Source organism: Mixophyes fleayi, chromosome 3 (assembly GCF_038048845.1).
Source record: "Mixophyes fleayi isolate aMixFle1 chromosome 3, aMixFle1.hap1, whole genome shotgun sequence".
Lineage (NCBI taxonomy): Eukaryota > Metazoa > Chordata > Amphibia > Anura > Limnodynastidae > Mixophyes > Mixophyes fleayi.
Genome location: NC_134404.1, coordinates 324,909,672 through 324,929,157, shown reverse-complemented (window position 1 = coordinate 324,929,157; position 19,486 = coordinate 324,909,672). Strand labels below are relative to the sequence as shown.

General features: G+C 38.9%; 1 protein-coding gene across 9 annotated transcripts in view; it reads left to right on the top strand.

The window, feature by feature from the left end:
* EML4 (EMAP like 4) overlaps positions 1-19,486 on the top strand; it is a 124,115-nt gene that overhangs the window by 59,353 nt on the left and 45,276 nt on the right. For all 9 annotated transcript variants that reach the window (XM_075204170.1, XM_075204169.1, XM_075204164.1 and 6 more), the window contains exon 2: positions 18,151-18,333. In XM_075204170.1, the coding sequence (XP_075060271.1) occupies positions 18,151-18,333 (183 nt within the window). The remainder of the gene's footprint in view (positions 1-18,150; positions 18,334-19,486) is intronic.

Sequence of the window (19,486 nt, the reverse complement as noted above, 5' to 3'; positions counted from 1 at the left end):
TCTATACATGGCAGATAGGGACCCTTGTCCTAATACGCATTGGTGCGTACTATATTTAGGATTACTTAAATAGTTTGTGCACTTTCTCTGTACTTGCAATGTAAACAGGAATGCAAATGATGAACACTACTTCTGCAGTGTACACAGGCAGTTCGACTGTACAACTTGTGTAGCTTATAATAAGTTCCTTCTATATTCCTCTGTTAAGCTGATTTGTAATGAATCTAGTATTAAATTAATGATATGTTGACAGCATACGTGCAGAGTTTCATTGTACGTTTTTTATTTTAGCCAAGAGGGAGAGATCTGGTCTGTAGTAAAGGAGAGAAGTTGTCAAAATTAGTTTTTTGTTTCTCTTTGGGTTGTGTTTTTTTTTTACTTTTTAAAAAAAATATTGTATCAAATAGAACCTAATTAACCTTGAATTAGGAAGAGCTTGCATCGTTTTGACTATATTTATTTCTCCAGTGCTTCCAAGTAAGAAAATATTGTTGATGGTGCTAACACCCTGCTGTAAATGGACATTGGAAAGTTATTCTACATTGAGTAACCAAAATATTAGAGAAGGAGCATCATAACCAAAATATACATTAAGTAAAAACTATGGCCAATTTTTGCATTTGTTCAACTAGAAAACTGCAGACATTATATTGCTTTATCCATCTCTGCCTTCTGCAACACTCATTTGGAATGATTGATATCAGATACGAATGCACCATGTTTTGATGGCTTACAACAGAAAATCAGAATATTCCCCCCCCCCTCCCCCCTATTGGTGAGTGAGCCATATGCTGAGGTGGAGTTGCACTGTGCCCCTTTTACATTGTGTGGCTGGATTATTTTCATTTTCAGGTATTTGGTAGTCAGGGCAATGAGTCATGTGGGTTCCATGACGACAGCCAATGGCTGATTGCAGTCCAATTTTGAAAATTTACGCCATGTTGTTGATCAGCACCATTTGTCACCTTATGTTTAAAGGTTTGTTCATGTTGGCATGATAATAATCATGTTATAATGTATTAAACTCTCCTCCTAAGGATAGTTTTCCTAGAACTTATACAATGGGAAAAGTTTCGCTGTTGCCCATAGCAACCAATCGGGCTCTAGCTATCATTTATCTACTACATTCAATAAAATGATAGCTGATTGGTTGCTGCGGACAAGACCTCCCCTTTAACATTTTAGATGTCCTAGTAAATCTACCCTCTAGTTGCTTAATTAGCCATATTTTATCTGCATTTTCCACACTGCTGATAATGGACTGTTGGCTGAATGACAATAAAAAGGGCGCCCACTGGAGATCGACATCTTAGGGGTGCCGCTAAATAATGGGGCCCGTCCAAAAGTGGTCAATCCCTTTTGTGTTACGTACATTATCAAAATGATGTTTAATCTTCGGTCATTGGTATGCAAAGCTATAAAATACGCAGTTCCTCAAAGTATACAGTAAAATGTCAGCTATTTTCTAATTGTAAAAGTTGCCTGCCTTACCCTATAGATGTAATGAGCTTGTTGGCGTTAATAGTGTTGGTTACAGATTTGCTTAAATGGCTGATTTTTATCATTTTGGTGAAATGCACCAATCGTCTGCATGGAGGCAGCCATGATGTGCTTATGGATCTCACTAGTTCTTAGTGGACTGATGTAAAAGCCTTGGCATCCAGTCATCCATTTTGCCCTTATTCGTCTCATTTGCGGCAGACTGAAAAATCAAATATCTGGTTAAAATAAAAAAAAGAAATGAAATACTTATTATTTTTTTGTCAAAGGTGTTGGAGCCTAATATATATCTAGAATTTTGTATCAGAGTTGCAACGCATATACTTCATAAAATATGTCCACGTCTGTGGTCTCAACTCCTAAAGGGGAAAAAGTAGTAAGCACACGTGTTTGTGTCGGGTAAATTAGATCTTCAGACGTATCTGTCACTTTAATTCTAGACTTGTCATTTCAATATTGTAATTTTTTTATTTTTTTTGCAGCATTTAATTTTTGCTTAGCCTAACTGAGTAGCTCTAACGAGCCCTGACATTTACTTATAAATCCATCTGCAGCTACACGGTTTAATTTATGTATTTTTGTGATGGCATCAGCAGCTTTGTGGATTCCACAGCTCACCCCTTTTTTTTTTTTTTTTTTTTTTTTGAGCATCGTAAAAAAACAGCCTCAGGAACTACACATTATGGAAACACTCAGTGAGGCCCAACTACAAGGAGTGGAGTCTAAACATGATCCCTTTTTACACATTGACATGTATTCGTTTCAGGGTGGTTAAGGATTGCTCGCTGTATATTCGTTTGCTACCGATACTGCAGTGTGATATCATTTATACTTGGCAGAAAAACGCAGTTAGTGGTAAATGAGCCATAAATTAGCGCATGATGACACTGATACAACTTTTAATATATATATATATATATATATATATATATATATATATATATATATATATATATATATATATATATATATATATATATTAAAAGTTGTATTATATATATCCGTGTGTTTATAGCATTACTGCACTTTTTGAGCATGGCAAACTGCTGACATTTTAAATGGACGTAGTCAATATTCAGGAAAACCAATAAATACTAAGATATATTGATATTCTTTAATGCACTTTATCTGTACCTCAGTGATGTTTAAAATTTCCTGGAGATTTCATGAGCTGCGTTTTCATTATCGATTCAGCCTAGGAAATGGACTACGCCCACTGTCTATAGGTGATCGTAGTATTGTTATACTGTTGGACCTTTGTATTATAGACTATTGTGTATATACCTTCATCCCAACGCTGACGCCAACCTTAGTCTGAGTGCTGCATGCTCTATTATGCGATTATCTCCCACTCCAGTCTCCCCATATGGTAGTGTCCATCACAGCAAGAGTGGAGCTTGCCCTTCTCTGCTCTACAGTTGGTGATTTAAAGGCCAGAACAATGTGAGGCAATTTACTGCAAGCAATCTCTTTAAAACCTCTGGAACTTGCAGAGATTGCACAAGCTTTACATCTGATATACATCCTTACAGGCGTTATCTCAAACAGCAGGATATAAGCGTAGACAATAATCTGTCATCTTTAACATAACTACACTCATAGCAGAGAGGGACGCTCTAGTCCGTTATACAAACAGAACAGCAACTTAATGGTCACTCATTCAGTTTAAATGCAACAACAATTGTCTCATTTAAACTATAAACTCAGAAATGTCATAATAAAAGTAGGAGGAGTTTAAACGGATCTGAATGTCCCTTTTAAATACGGAATACATTAATTTAGGGCTGGACAAACAAATTATTGCTGGCACTAAACTTCTGCAAATATTTTCTATTTCATATCTTTCCTGTCTCCTAAAAAAGTTTGTACAGGTGCTTAGGGTTGACTTAGTCTGTATGATTTGAAACTAGCGCATCCGGCCTTGACAGCAGCCAGTTAACCTACCAGAATATGTTTTGACTGTGGGAGGAGCCCAGTTGTACCATGTGGGAACTCGCGCAACCACATGGAGATGGTATATTGACAGATGCAGAGAATATGTGGAATGTTTATAATGTAGCCACCGGTGTCGGATTGACAAATAAGATATCTATGCATGATCACAAAGGGTGCAGGACATGACGCCTCTGAGGTTCACTTTAGATGATACTGCACTGCCTGTTATCTTGAGCAGTAATCCTGTGTTTTTGTTTTAACGAATGAGTGCTGTAGAACTGTTTGGGCCGCCCCTTTTTTCACTTTAAACTACATTTATTTAAGATAAATAGTAAGTAGCTCACTGACTAGAAGTGTTGATAGTTCAATAGACAGACTGGTTTGTGTTCCACCGGAATAGGAGAAAAATCTCTAATATTTGTTACCATAAGAAACTTAATGGAGTTCAGTTGAGTATGTAGATGGAATAACATCCAGTCCTACTTTATCCTAATTCATACAGATAGAAGTATATCTGAATTTAAGTATAATTGTTACTCCTATTATCATATTGACCTGATAATGCTAATAGTGCTCATTGGTTAAGCTATTGTTCATTGGATATTGCCAAATTGTTTTATTATATATAAGGCATTGTCAGGATTTTAATAGTATTGTTTTATGTGCAAGGCAATCAAGCTGAATAAAACATGTTAAACTAATTGGGACCCATATTTGGAGGAAATGATACCAATTGGTCAATTAGACCTACATTAGAGATGCTACTATCAACTCTTCTAGTCAATGAGCGCCTTACTATTTATTTTAACTAGTCGCTCCTAGGGAGGGATACTCTCGGTTAGTGCAGCTCTTGTAACATTGGTAGTAGAGCACAACCATTTTTTTTTCTCCCTTGGCTTTAAACTACATTTTATGTATTTTGGGGATTCCAGTACTCCGTAAATGCTCAAGAAGTGTTTTTTTTTTTTTTTTTGTTTTGTTTGTTTTCCCCATTAGCTGTATTCCAGATAGATGGAAATGACTTGTAAGTGTGATGTGTAAAAGCTGTATTGCAGATCTGTATTGGATTAACTGTACACAGCCATTCACTGTATTACTAGTGGCTAACTCCCCCTGTTTCTTCCTGTTCATTTAAACACAGATGTGCACCTGTTTTAAACCTCCTTTGGTGTTCCTGCCCATTTTTAGCATGGTCTATTTACTGCTGTGGCGTATCCCTGATACATAGTTTTTTTTTTTGTTGTTTTTTTTTAAACCAGGATATGCTGTAAATACCATTTAGTTGTACACAAAGGAAGGAAGTGTGCAGTTGTTGGCGCCATATGTCGTTTTCTTCAAGTTCATTTCTGATTTTAATTTTCTCTAATTGTTACAATCCAATAACCTTGCTGCTTATGTCTGTCATGACTAAACTGGGCTCAACTGAAGGTCGTCGGGTAATTTTATGATTCTGAAAATGTTCTCAAATAAGATTTTTAATGCAACATTTTATCTTTTTCTAAAGCTAGCTGTTCTTTGTGATTTGCATCTTATACAAATGCGCAGGGCACCAGGTATTAAGTAAGACTTTAACTTGTTGACAGCTGGGACGTAACTAGAAACGGTTTAGGCCCTTTTTTTAGTGTAATATTTTTCAACCTTTCCAGATTACACCCATGCATCCGAGATGTGTCCCATCGCTGTAATACAGGGATAACCTGTTTAACCTGACATAGGTGCCTGCATTTAAAACATTCTATCCTCCGTATCTGTGAAATGAACAAAGGGACCTAAACATACAATTTCTTATACATTTGAAAATGGAGTTATGTTTTTATGCTAATGGAACTTAAGACGTTGGCTGAGTGCTTCTGTTCGTGGTTATCCACTATTTTTTGCAAAATGATGCTACAATATCCTTTAGTGGTAATGCTAACAGGGAGTCTGGCAAGTGTATAGGAAAATAGCCCTCTTAACAAACACACACATGTATGTATGGTATATCGGAACTTATGAAGTCTTTGAATATAATTGGTAAATTTGGATTGTACCTTGGGCTTGGAGCTCTTCTAAGTTTAACATTGGAGGCATTTTTCTTTTGGCTTCATGATCCATACTTCTGGTCCATAGTGTTTGTATGGACTAGTAAGGTGGGCAGCACAGGGGCTAAGTGGTTAGCACTTCTGCCTCACAGCGCTGGGGTCATGAGTTCAATTCCCAACCATTGCCTTATCTGTGTGGAGTTTGTATGTTCTCCCCATGTTTGTGTGGGTTTCCTCCGGGTGCTCAGGTTTCCTCCCACAATCCAAAAACATACTAGTAGGTTAATTGGCTGCTATCAAAATTGACCCTAGTCTCTGTCTGTGTATGTGTATATTAGGAAATTTAGACTGTAAACTCCAATGGGGCAGGGACTGATGTGAATGAGTTCTCTGTACAGCGCTGCGGAATCAGTGGCGCTATATAAATAAATAAGGTTCCCTGTGGAACGGATGACGACTCATTTGTGAGTATAATGGTCATGAGACTTAGACATGAAACAGGGCCATAGTGTAATGTACATCAGTTCTTGCTTATTTCTTTCTGCATTACTCAGAAGACAGAGATGTGGTTTGTAGGTATCACGCTGCATAGTTTCTCTCTGTCCTCATTCATATCGCTGCTTTATTTCTTTCAAAAACACTAGTCCCTTCCTTGCACTACAAGCAGAGCACTTTTCCTGGAACATCATTTGCCAACTGGAACAACCTCCGCTGCAGTAAGCTTCTTGAACATCGCTATTACTGATGTGAACAATTAAATATTCTTTGTAAAACACTGCACAGTGCGTAGGTGCTATATTAAAAAATAAATAAAATATATATATATTTTATTTACAGTGTTTTACGAAGATAAAATATCTAAAGTAATTATTGGACTATCCAGCTCACATTCTGTCCCATTTCTTTCTGACAGCCAACATGTCTAAGATGTGGTGGGGAAGTTACATTTTTTTTGTATCTCTGATTCAATCATCTACTTCCCGCAATTCCACAGATGCCTCAAGTGTCAAGTCTCAATGATTTGCTTATGTTCTAGTAGCTAAAAGATATAGACAGCTAATTCTGAGATTTTGTAATTTTAGATTTTTGCTAAATTTTAGAAGTTTATATCACCCTTAGAATTCTGTTCTTTGGGGGTAGAATGGATGAAAAGGGTTGAGTAGATTGGTAATACTCTATACTAATACTAACAGGAGTTCCAGTTTCTAGGCTGGGTACTACAGAAGCCTCCAATTCTAGGCGTAGCGTGTAAATCCTATCCTTGGTTATAGGAAGCCAAACGCTGCTTATCCTGTTACTCAACCAAAGCTCTAAATGAAACGGAGGTGTCCCAATTTCATGTATAAAGAAGTTTGTTTATTGGCGAATATCTTCCACAGCTCTCAAGGTAAAATTTAGTATCGAACATGTAACTTATTAGGCCACAGAGTGACAACTAAGGAAAACATCACTTCCAGCAGTCAAACAATTGTTTGACTGCTGGAAGGAAACCTCGCGGAAAAGCAACAAATCTCACAAGAGTTGCATTTTTTTTAAAATGAAAGTATAACTTTAAAATAAATTCTCAGTGTGTCAGAATGAAGGATAATTTTGTATCAATAATGTAGACTATTCTAAAAATTAAGTGAAATGATATTTACATTTTTATATAATTTGTGCACAAAACCAGCCATAAGCTTTTGTCTATTTTCTAAATAGCTATTTACCAAATAATTTGCTAATGTTAAAAACCTGACACACATTACCAGCGCAACGACGGGTGACCCTGCTTTTTTATACATATAGATCCAGATATTAATTGGGAACAATCTTATTTTTCATTTTCTATTTTTTAAACAGCAGGCTTGTTGAAGCCCCAGAGGGAAAAATCAAATAGAAGTCCTAAAGACTTTAACAGATGATTCCATTGTTTCAAATATTCTAAGTCTTTCATGCAGGCCCCACTCCTATGCTTTCCTCAAGTACTGGCTTTTTGTTTAACACAATATATTTCTTGTAAGGTGAAACCATATTGTGCACGATTTAGTTTGTTGGTCAATATTACGGTTACGTCTTTGATTTTTTTAAGCAATAAATCCCAGCATGAAAGTTGCTTTTAGTTCAGGGTATGTGTCAATGTTTCAGCAATTAGTTGTTTGCTCTGGTTTATACTCTACCCATCAGCAGCTCAAGAAACCTGTTCTAATTCTAAAATACACATTTTGGCTTTTACAGAAGAGCTACAACTGATAAGTTACACAAGTTTTTATGTAAAACTTTTAAAAACTTCTCTGAACTGAAGGCATAAATATGTAACAGTGGGGGAAGGTATTTTCCTTCATACTGCAGACTTCCTGGCAGTAATCCCATTGCAGGATGCTACAGTCAGCATATATTTGCAGAAAGTGAGTACTGGCAAGTCCAATATCATCTGTCAACGTATATACACGTTTCACACTTATGTGTGTGTGTGTGTATATGTGTGTATATATATATATATATATATATGAAGAGATATAGTACGGTTTAATATAAATAGCTTGTTTTAAGAAGAACCTGTTTTAGATATTATTCCTCAATACTGTATACGTTTTGAAAGGACCCGCCCAAGGCAGGGGCCTGGAGGTGAAACTAGAGCCACGTTTGACAGCTCCCCCATCCTTAAGATCTATATGGATCAGCACGGTGACTTGGTGATTAGCACTTCTGCCTCATAGCACTGTGGTCATGAGTTCGATTCCCGAACATAGCCTAATCTGTGTGGAGTTTGTATGTTCTCCCTGTGTTTGCGTGGGTTTCCTCCGGGTGCTCCGGTTTCCTCCCACACTCCAAAAACATACTGATAGGTTAATTGGCTGCTATTTTGCCCTTAGTCTCTCTCGGTATGTGTATGTTAGGGAATTTAGACTGTAAGCTCCAATGGGGCAGGGACTGATGTGAGTGAGTTCTTTGTACAGCGCTGCGGAATCAGTGGAGCTATATAAATAAATGGTGATGAGATATATCAAATTAATATTAAAATGTGTAATAGGTGTTGGTACACAATTTGTTTGCAAAAGGGAGGGTCATAGTGAACTATCCGAAATACTAGTATTTCCCAATTATAATGATCAGCTGCTCCACCATTATAAGGATTGTACGGGCAGTTTGCAGGACAATGACCAGCAGAAGAGAAATGTATGAAGCTACTATAGACTACCCAGGTGATGGTATTTGATGAAACCGACTTCTCTGTCTATAAGGACATTTTCCCTCTTTCACATTTGGCCTGTACAGGAATAATTACAGGTCTGTCCTAAATATTACCATGTGGATATACAGTGTATATGACAGTGATAATTCATGCACTATTTCTATTTTGGGATAAAGTGGAACGAAATGGAAAAATTATATGTAGTGAAGGAGGATAAACTGCATTGTCTCACATTTCCTTGACTGTCTGGGCAGCTTTGTTTGCTCAGAAAACTAATTCAGGTTTGTGTTGGACTTTGTATTAGTGAAGGACTTTCTTGGAGTACTAGCAGTCTGATTTTAGTCTATGAATCTGCTATATATAAATAGCCCAGTCCTACCCCCTTACACCAACCCTTCCCTTTCCTACAGACTGTCCATCTTCAATTGTTGAGCTTACACCAGTGTTGGCTAACCTGTGACACTCCAGGTGTTGTGAAACTATAATTCCCAGTATGCTTTGTCAATATATAGCAGCTTATTGCTGGAAGGGTATGCTGGGACTTGTAGTTTCACAACACCTGGAGTGTCACAGGTTAGCCAACACTGGCTTACACAGTCTTCTCTCTTCACCCAGCTCCCCACGGTCATGTTATCAGTTTGACATTCACAGCTTGAGTCGGGTAGCACTTTGGAGCTAGGTATAGGCAGAGGACTAATGATGTGTAATTCTAGCCACATGTAGGAAAGGTAAGCTGGATATTTCTAGATACTCTGGTGGATCTTGTGGTCTACTTTGTACATACTTGCCTACTCTCCCTGAATGTCAGGGAGACTCCCTGAAATAGGGGTGATCTCCCTCACTCCCTGAAGAGTCTGACATTCTCCTTGACGCTGAGCCAGTACAAGACGTGGTTGGCTTCGCCATCCGTGGCATGATGACACAGTTCAGAAATTGTGTCCTATGTCCATGTATTCATGCCTATGGAGGTGGCCATTTTCATGGAGACCAAGATTTAATCAAAGACTGACAGGTAAGACAACAGGACTTCAGTAATGGAGGCAGAAATGTAAGACACTTCAGTCTCTAGACATTCGTCAGCTGCTTTTCTTTAAACGCATAGTTGCCTACTCTCCCGGAATGTCCGGGAGACACCCACATTTCTGGGAGACCTCCTGGGAGAGCAGGGCAACCTCCCGTGTTTTCGCCCCCACAATAGATAAGTGGCGGGGGCATGGCTTAATGACGCAAATATTGTGCCATCTTCGCCCTGCTAAATTGTGACAATTTAGGGGGCAGGGACAAAATGATGCAATGAATAAAGCTCCGCCTCCGCACACCCACCTCCCCCGGGATCTCCCTGAAGTTAACGAGGAAAAGTTGGCAAGTATGATATAGTACATTAAAGTGTAAAAAAAAAAAAGTCAACAGATGTACACTTCCTTATTAAAGAACAACTCTGAATATTTTTAATTACACCTAATTGTCTCACCCTGTTACACAGTGCTTCAGTGTAGAGCCATGCTTAGTAAGTAGGGAGTCCATCTTTATCTACTAACCAGGTTGTCATATTTTTCTTAGTTCTTATTTCTAAAAAGGTATGTTTCAGTGTTGTGAACACCCCATTGCAGGTGGTGTCTGTCGCAGTCCTCTGTCAGTATATTCACCTTGTCCAATAACCAAAAACAATCTCTTTAGAAAATACATAAGTTAGTGGACAGTTATCACACTTTATGAATAATTTATAAGCATGTCCTGTCAGATTGCTTACACATACCTCACAAAATTTCAAATGTTTGATAATATTGTGTAGTAGCTGAATTTAATCACTGATTGAGTGCAGCTCAACGTAATGCAGCTTGTGCTCTTGTGTTGCTCGGACTATAGACGATGACTGGCTCCTGTCACTTGTGGGGGTGGGTGGGGGGGGGGGGCTGTTGGTCTTATCCTGGCTTGCCATGTTCATTTTAGGACTGTTATTCCAGCTGTTTCCCCTCCCTGTGGGCTCAGGGGTCCTGTTGAATGTGTTTATTTCGGACTCCGAAGATGGTGGAAAATAAGTGCTTCTCGTCTAATTCCTGCCCTGTTCTTTTACAGTCCAGATGTTATATAAACCTCCAGTGTAGAAGTGGTGTCTGTAGGGGAGACCTGAGGGTGTCTGTAGGGGAGACCTGAGGGTGTCTGTAGGGGAGACCTGAGGGTGTCTGTAGGGGAGACCTGAGGGTGTCTGTAGGGGAGACCTGAGGGTGTCTGTAGGGGAGACCTGAGGGTGTCTGTAGGGGAGACCTGAGGGTGTCTGTAGGGGAGACCTGAGGGTGTCTGTAGGGGAGACCTGAGGGTGTCTGTAGGGGAGACCTGAGGGTGTCTGTAGGGGAGACCTGAGGGTGTCTGTAGGGGAGACCTGAGGGTGTCTGTAGGGGAGACCTGAGGCGATCCTGAAGTTTGTCATTTCAGAACCGGGAAATTAATAATTGCAGTTTTGCAAAATAGTCTTTTTGGATGCTTATGCTGGACACATGTTATAATCAAATTGGATCTTTATAATAAACCGTAACTGTGAGCAGTTGGGTCACACATCTACCAGGTTGCACAGATCCAGTAAGATTACAGTGAACCCTTATGATAGGACTGCAGATCTTACCATACTATTTAAGGATCAGCTGATATTTTAACTTTTTTCTATTTTCCACAATTTAACCTAATTCTATAGAAAACTAAATGGATTCTAAACACTACAATGGTTGAGCTTTAATTTATATTCCTACTGTGTAGCTTTATCTTTTGTTTTCTTATACAATGTACTTTCAGACTCCCTGATATGCTTGTATCCTGGACATGATTCCCAACTACCCTATATCTAGCATAAGTTTAGACTTTGCTGACCTGGTATGTTTTTATGATTTACTAAAATTGGAATCTAATTGTGTAAAATTCCAACATGGGGCTTTTCTTGGTGCACAGGTAACCGAGAGAGGTTCTGTATCCCATAGGAACTAATCATTCCTTTGTTTTAACTTCAATTGCAAAACAGATGTCTGAGCATGTGGGTTATAGCAGGTTTTAACACCACTTTATACGTGCCAGCCTTCATAGATGTCCCTATCATGTTCCACCTGCAATTCATCAGCCCTTTGCAAAGTATGAAAGCCTTAAACCTACTTGTGTAATTGTTACACACTGTTCTTTTGTGTGTGTATATTTCCCTCTATATAGCTTGTTCCTTGAAACCTGTATATACTGCACAGTGGTAAATATAGCGCCACCCACATTTTAACTTTCCATTTTCTTTTGAGGAGTCCCTTCCTGTGAATGCATTTTGTTGAAAAACCACTTAAGCGATTTACAGGTTTTTTTTTTTCTTTTATTACTCATCCAACCTGATACTTAAAACCATCATAATATCTGTTCAGTGAGTAAACTGCCAGTAAGTGTTGAGGCATGTCTGATTTTTAGACACCAACTTTTGTTGCATTCTTTTGCTGTCAAACTTCTGTGTGTGGGTCTTTGACCACAAAGCTTGTATAGACTACAAACTATTATTTCAGAGTCCCTGGTACACACAATATTCATAGCTGTGAGAGAGGGGAATGTGTTTTATCAAGTTGGCTTTGTTAAAAAACAAAACATTGTGTGTACCCATATGTATGTTTAAGACTGATTCCTAATAATGATATTGTACAGGTGTTAACTCTTTACTCCTAAAATCACTTCCGTCTTCAGCTTCTTGAGCACCTTGTGGAAAGTTTATTGCCCAAGCCGTCTGCTTTTAACTCTTTGCACTGAGAAAATAGTTCTGTTCTTTTGATGTCTGACTTTCCAGTTTTGTTATAGCAGGGTTGGTTTGCTTGTGTACTGTAATTCAGGGTTTGTTGTATAGACTCTTGACTTGTACAGTAAAATAACAAAACACTTGCTTGGGGCAACAAACGTTGAGCTATTTTAAGGAAACATTAATAAAATATATAACGATGAAAATAAAAATAGAGAAACCTTCATCCTCTCTGTTCTCTGCTACTGTTTACAGCTTGTGATACTTAACAGAACTAAGGATTACTCTTACATTACTAATTGTAACTCAAGAGAACTAAACATTTGCAATTAACAGATTCAAAAAGGTATTCCTTTAAACTAGGTCTGGACAACCCGTGGCTCATCCGGTGCTGTGAAACTGCTAGTCCCAGCATACACTGGCAGCTATCGCTTGCAAGGCATGCTGGAACTTGTAGTTGTAACACCTGGAGAGCCCCTCTTTGTCTAGGCCTGGTGTGTGTGTGTGTGTGTGTGTGTGTGTGTGTGTGTGTGTATATATGTATGTGTGTGTTCCTATCACCTCTGTCACATCTGAGCCCGTACACACTGCTGGCTGTCTGTCACGCCTGTGTCTCGCCACACAGTTCCTGGGGGTAGGCAGCGGCGGGGATCTTGAGAAAATAACACACATTCTACATACTGAAAACCTATTAAAAAGAATGGCAGAACATGTAATTAAATAATAAATAAATAGATATGCAGGAAGCAGTGTTCCCCACACACACCCACAAATTATTCTACCAGCCCCAGCACTAAAATTAGCCTGGCATGGTTCCCGTTAAAACAGAAGTGAAAACTCCTCAAACCATAACTCACCAATCTATTAATAATTGTATGAAATAAATCTTCTTTATTTGTTTTCCAAGGAGTTATCTTGTTCTCTACAGGAAAAACACAATAGATGCAAACGGCTCCGCTTGGAGTCCTGCTGCAGAAGGACTGTGAATTGACCAGGGCTCCCCTTAGCTGCTCAGCCGCTCAAAAGCGGTATTCCACGCTAGCCGCAATGTGATTGGCTGGTGGTGAGGGGAGACCTGGGACTTCCTGCATTAATCAGAAGTCAGTGATTAATGAGTCCCTGTTGATGTGGTGCGGGGAATGAATTAATAATGCAGTGGAGTTTATACATGTAACTGGCTTGGAATGAATTGGGGAAAGAAATGGCACAAAGCTGGTGTGTTTAGCTCTTAGTGGGTGTGAACTCAGGTCAGTGGACTTCAAGTGCACTGCCTTGAAGCGGGTAATGTACCTTCCAAAACAACCGTGAGGAAACCACAAGTAGATGCATATAGGTATGAACGCACAGAATAGCTTGTGCCTTTATCTTTACTTGCATTTGCATGCGTTGTACTAGCATTAACAAAAAAATAAAAATCGGACACAGCATGTACAGTCATGGGCAAAAGTTTTGAGAATGACACAAGTATTGGTTTTCACAAAGTTTGCTGCTTCTGTGTTTTTTAGACCTTTGTCCGATGTTGCTATGGTATACTGAAGTAACATTACAAGCATTTCATAAGTGTCAAAGGCTTTTATTGACAATTACATTAAGTTTTTATACAGAGTCAATATTTGCAGTATTGACCCTTTATAAAGATCACTGCAATTTGGCCTGGCATTCTGTCAATCAACTTCTGGGCAACATACTGACTGATGGCCGCCCATTCTTGACTAATCAATGCTTGGAGTTTGTCAGAATTTGTAGGTTTTTGTTTGTCCACCCGTCTTTTGAGGATTGGCCACGAGTTCTCAATGGGATTAAGGCCTGGGAAGTTTCCTGGCCATGGACCCAAAATTGATGTTTTGATCCCCGAGCCACTTAATTACTTTTGCCTTATGGCAAGGTGCTCCATCATGCTGGATTGTTCATCAACAAACTGTTCTTGGATGGTTGGGAGAAGTTGCTCTTGGAGAATGCTTTGGTACCATTCTTTATGGCTGTGTACTTGAGCAAAATTGTGAGTGAGCCCACTCCCCTGGCTGAGAAGTAATCCCACACATGAATGGTCTTATGTATGTTTCTTGCTCAAACACATATAGGTACGCTGTAATTTCACATCCTGACATAGCTTGGTATTGTCTGCTTAGTATTGTGCAACAACTTTGTTTCAAGAAAGTACCAAAACATTATAGTGGTGTCTGCTTGCCAAACCTTTTGTAGCAAATGTCATGTAAGACCCCAGACTAGTACAACTAACCTCACTTGATGCACGTCTGCTGAAATCTCTGGCACATACGTAGATAATTTGGAAATGCCTTTAGTATGGGCTTATTTTGCAGCAGAAGGCAGCAATAGTAACTCTAACAATAATTTGCAAATGATTTGATTGCCACTTATGTGACTTTTAGGTGGACTTGTAGATTTGTGTTCATTCCCTCCATGGTGTAATTCTAGGGTTCTGTTTTAAATCCTATTCATTATTCTATGCACAAACCCTGTACTATGTCTGTGACACAGATACTCCTGCTGTCTGGCAGTTCACTTACATTTCTGTTCAACTTGTGCAGCGCAGAAGATCTGTATAGTTTTAATTTGGTGTTAAACCCTGCATACATTATGTTATTAACATACCTTTGCTGTAAATCTGCAGCTGTACTCCCCTAATTGGGACTAGGTGTAGATAATTCCTCTATTTATTTTATCCTCACTCGTAAAGGTTCACTTTATTTTGGCAACCTTTTGTCCTCATTTGAAATCTCCAGAGTGGAAGGCATAAGTCACTAAAAAAAATAGAGCAGCACTACAGCTGCATGCAGGCTAAATGAACGGCTTTCTTTAACTCCAACGCTCCGCAAAGAAAAGAATTTCCACCAATTAGTGAGCAACCAATATCTTGACTGAACCTTTTCCAGCACCAGTGACCCAGGCACGGAACACTGGGGAATGTTGTTTTAATTTACAGGCTGAAGACTGGTACTGCAGCACAGTGCTTCAGTGTATGGGTGATGCTTGGCTACAGGGCTACAGATGGACTATTGTGCTCTAGTCATTTTTCTCTACAAATGGCCAAAGTAATTTTTTTAATTTTGGGCTCCAAGTGATTTAGGAAAATGATAAAATGATCATGTGAAATGTACCTTTTTTTATTTTATTACAAAGTGATGGAGATGTCAGTTTGTAGGAAACAAGATAAATAAGATGAAATACTTATAGGATACCACTTAAATTACTTTATTTTTATTTTTTGGGAATATAAAGATGATGATTTTTTGCCTGGATAGACCAAAATGTTACCATCTTGATGTGACAGTCATGTGATTTTTAATGCATATGTTTTATAACATTTTCAGTGCAATTATATAATTATAAGTTGTGTAAGGACACACTAAACAATTATGATGATGATGATGCTAGTATATATGCAGCGTTGTTGCAAATATTTATTTTCGCAATGCATATTTCCAAATCCACTTCAGACACACTAACGTGTGTGTGTGTGTGTGTGTGTGTGTGTATATCTCGCACACCCATGCATATGTACAGTACATAGAAAAACAATATCATTCTCGTAAGCTATTTGTCAGAACAGGTAGGGGGATGGAAGATTCAAATATATTTTTACTATGTTTTGAGACTATACGGTTTGTGACCTTAACTTAAGTTAAATATAAATATTTTTTACAGTGTATACAGATATTTTTCAGAAAGAACCTATATTGCATCTATTAATACTATCTTTGTGAGAGGTCAATGTTTTAATATGAACATCTGCTTCAAATTCAGTTCTTTCTATTTAATGTACATCTTTGGAAGCAATGCAGGAAATTGTTGTATTTCATGCTGTCTGATTATTTCTTTTTTCCAATGTGTGGATTTCAGAGCCTAATAGAACTGGTTTGTTTGGGATCCAGATAGCTTCTGCCCTAGACACCCACATCTCTAACCCTGATCCTCGTTGGCCAATGACTGCTTTGTGTTGGAAATAAGTAGATTTCCAAGTCAGATTAATCTTAAGGCAGCAAAAGTCCCTTGTTGTTTTATTATTTCCTAAAAGCTTAATAAAAAAGAACCTGGCGTATAACTTACAGGAGTTAGTCAGTACAGACTAGATGCAGAAGCTGTAATTCCCCCATTACCTCTGAAAAATAGTCCTGACTGCGCCAAGTCTCGTCTGCTAATCTAAATGGCCAGCAGATTCTTGGATTGTCGGCAAAATTCCTCCGTTTCAGCCTTATCGATTTGAGGCCAAGTGTCTTACCATCAAAATATATATATATATTGCTTTTAAATGACTCCATTTCAGCTTTTAAAATAACTCTCCCCAAGTGAGCACACTTCTTTAAAAGTCTCATGCCCTATAGTGCTGCGCTTTATTATTATTATATAATTCCATATATCCACACTTCAATCCATCCTAAATGTTGCTGCAAGACTGATCTTCCTCTCTCACTGCTCCACATCTGCTGCTCCACTTCGCAAATCCCTACACTGGTTTCCTGTGTCCCTTGAATCAAATTCAAATTACTCACCTTACCTACAAAGCCCTCAACAACACTACCCCTGCATACATCTCAAATCTCATATCAAAATACTCTCCCTCCTGCCCTCTTAGCTCTACCTATGTCCTGCGCCTTGTCTCATCTCTGGTAACCACCTCTCACTCCTGCCTGCAAGACCTCTCCCGTGCTGCTCCTCACTTATGGAATTCCTTACCAGGCCCAATCGGACTTTCCCAAAGTTTTCAGATCTTTACACGTGTTTTGAAAACCCATCTCTTCCCCGATAACACTATTCACACTAATGCATCCTCACAACTGTCCCAATCTCCACTTTGAACCACACGCGCTCCTCTTGTTTCAGCTGTGCCCTCTTCCACTTAGAACGTAAGCTCTCTAATGAGCAGGGTCCTTCAAACCCTTTGTTTTCATCTCTGCGTCTGTTGTCTACCTTATATATCCTTGTCCTATGTATGTCCTGTTTTCCCTACTGTACGGCGCTTCGGAGCACTGGCGCCTTACAGATCTACAATAGTGAAATTATATATTCTCCTTTTTATATACAATGTTCCACAAGGGTACCACAGCACACATACAAGTTTACTTTTATATAATATGTATTTTGTCTTCATTTACACCTAAATGTTTAACAAATGTCTAGTATATTCTTTATAAACTCATTGTGGATGGTTGGTGGCACAAAAGATTTAGTTACGTTTATCTTGGCTCCAGTAGACCCAAATGGTTAAAAAAAACAAAACTAAAAACTATGTGAAACAGCCAGATAATCCACATGGCATCTACACAAGTTAAAGCATTTTATGCATATTTTTCATCTTATATTAAATAGGGTAAATGCATGATTGTCACACTAGCCTTAATAGTTCTCCACTTAAACAGTAATTTTTAAAACCAAAACAATCGCCTTCCTTAATATAGGTGTCACGTGCCAGCCCCAGCGTGTGAGAATTGTAGCGTCTTCCTGTGCTGGCATTGACCATTATAAGCAGATTAAGCTGTAACAGCGTTGTCCCCTTTCAATACTCAGAGACGCAGCTGTATTGGAAATTGACATCTCACTGTTTGAACTTCCTCTCCCATTGGTACCGATAGTACTGATGGTCCCACTGACATGGGACCCCCTCCTTTCTGCTAGTTGGCGTGAGTGCTGATATGTCATGTATTTTTTTTTTTTTTTTCATTGCAAAAGTATCTTGCTTTAAATGCGGAAGAGTGGGTGCAGGATTTCCAGCCAAAGCGACTTACAAGATCTTTTCTTTTTATCCTGTTGTGCAGATGATAGCGTTTCTGCTGCAAGTACCTCCGATGTGCAGGACCGTCTATCCGCCCTGGAACTGAGAGTTCAGCAACAGGAAGATGAAATCACTGTGCTTAAAGCTGCCTTGGCTGACGTACTCAGACGTCTGGCAATTTCTGAGGATCAAGTGGCGACTGTGAGAAAAGCACCTCCTAGCAAAGGTAATTATTGCTGATTTAATCGTATAAATGCAAATAATGACAGGGAGTGTTTGTGGTGCTACAGGTGAAGTGTAGACGGGTAGCGGCAAATCAGTGTGCACCCACATTGTTCCGTGGCCCACTAGGTAGGGAATAGATCTACGGGCAGATTGACAAATTCCTGAGGCTGGCAGCCAGCATAATGGAGATCAGTCTGTAGCAGGATATATACAATCGTTTGCAATTCTTTATTGCAGAGCACTGCTTGACTGATACTTTATGTAACCCATTCCCAACTCCGTTTAGTCCTTGGATATGTGTGGAGATTTAATACTTTTTAGAAACACAAAATGCAAACACTTTAATGCATATAGTAAGAGCACATACAGGAATACTCACTACCCTTTTCTTATCCAGAAGACCTATCCCAAAGGATCAGTTAAAGAAAGTTAATTGCTCCTGTGCTGCCAACTGACTGCCGGGTCGTACTTGGGAACTCGAGAGAGCATGCTCATGGGTCTTTTGTAGTGGTTTACTGATGGGAACTGCAATTATTGCTGTAACCTTTCAGTGTTTCCTCTCTACCAATCAGCTGCATAGCATCCTTGTTGCCATGGAGACAAGACCATTCTTGCACTATTCCAGCTTTGGCTGAAATTAAACTAGGAAGCTCAGCGTAAAATTACGCTCTCCCGAAGCCTTTTCTTTTCCATAGCCGTTTCCAACCACACCAGTGCTGTCTAGATCGCTGTAGTAAATTTGTGTTGATGCCGATCTCAGCTGCAGCTTCACTATTCAGGAAACAGCAACCAGGAAAATTCTGCCTAGCTAGGGAGCAGTATATAGGAATGGACGTGAATCTCTACCAAAACCTGCAATGAGCTCAGTGTTTCAAGCTGGTAGCAAGGCTGGGGGAGGAGAGATAAAGGCCAAGGGAAAAGCTTAAAATCTGGTAACAGTGGTTTACATTTTAACATCACTGTTTTATTCAATTAAATGCAGCAATTCTTTCTGTAATCTTATTTTTTTTTCTTTATTTTTTTTTATAAAGAAGCTATGTTGTCTTTGTACCGTGATCCCCTTAAAGTAGGTTATGTTGGCATTAAATGATTATTATATAATAATGTTTCAGGTTTCTGAACAGTCGGAACACTTTGCTGCAGCAGTTAACAGC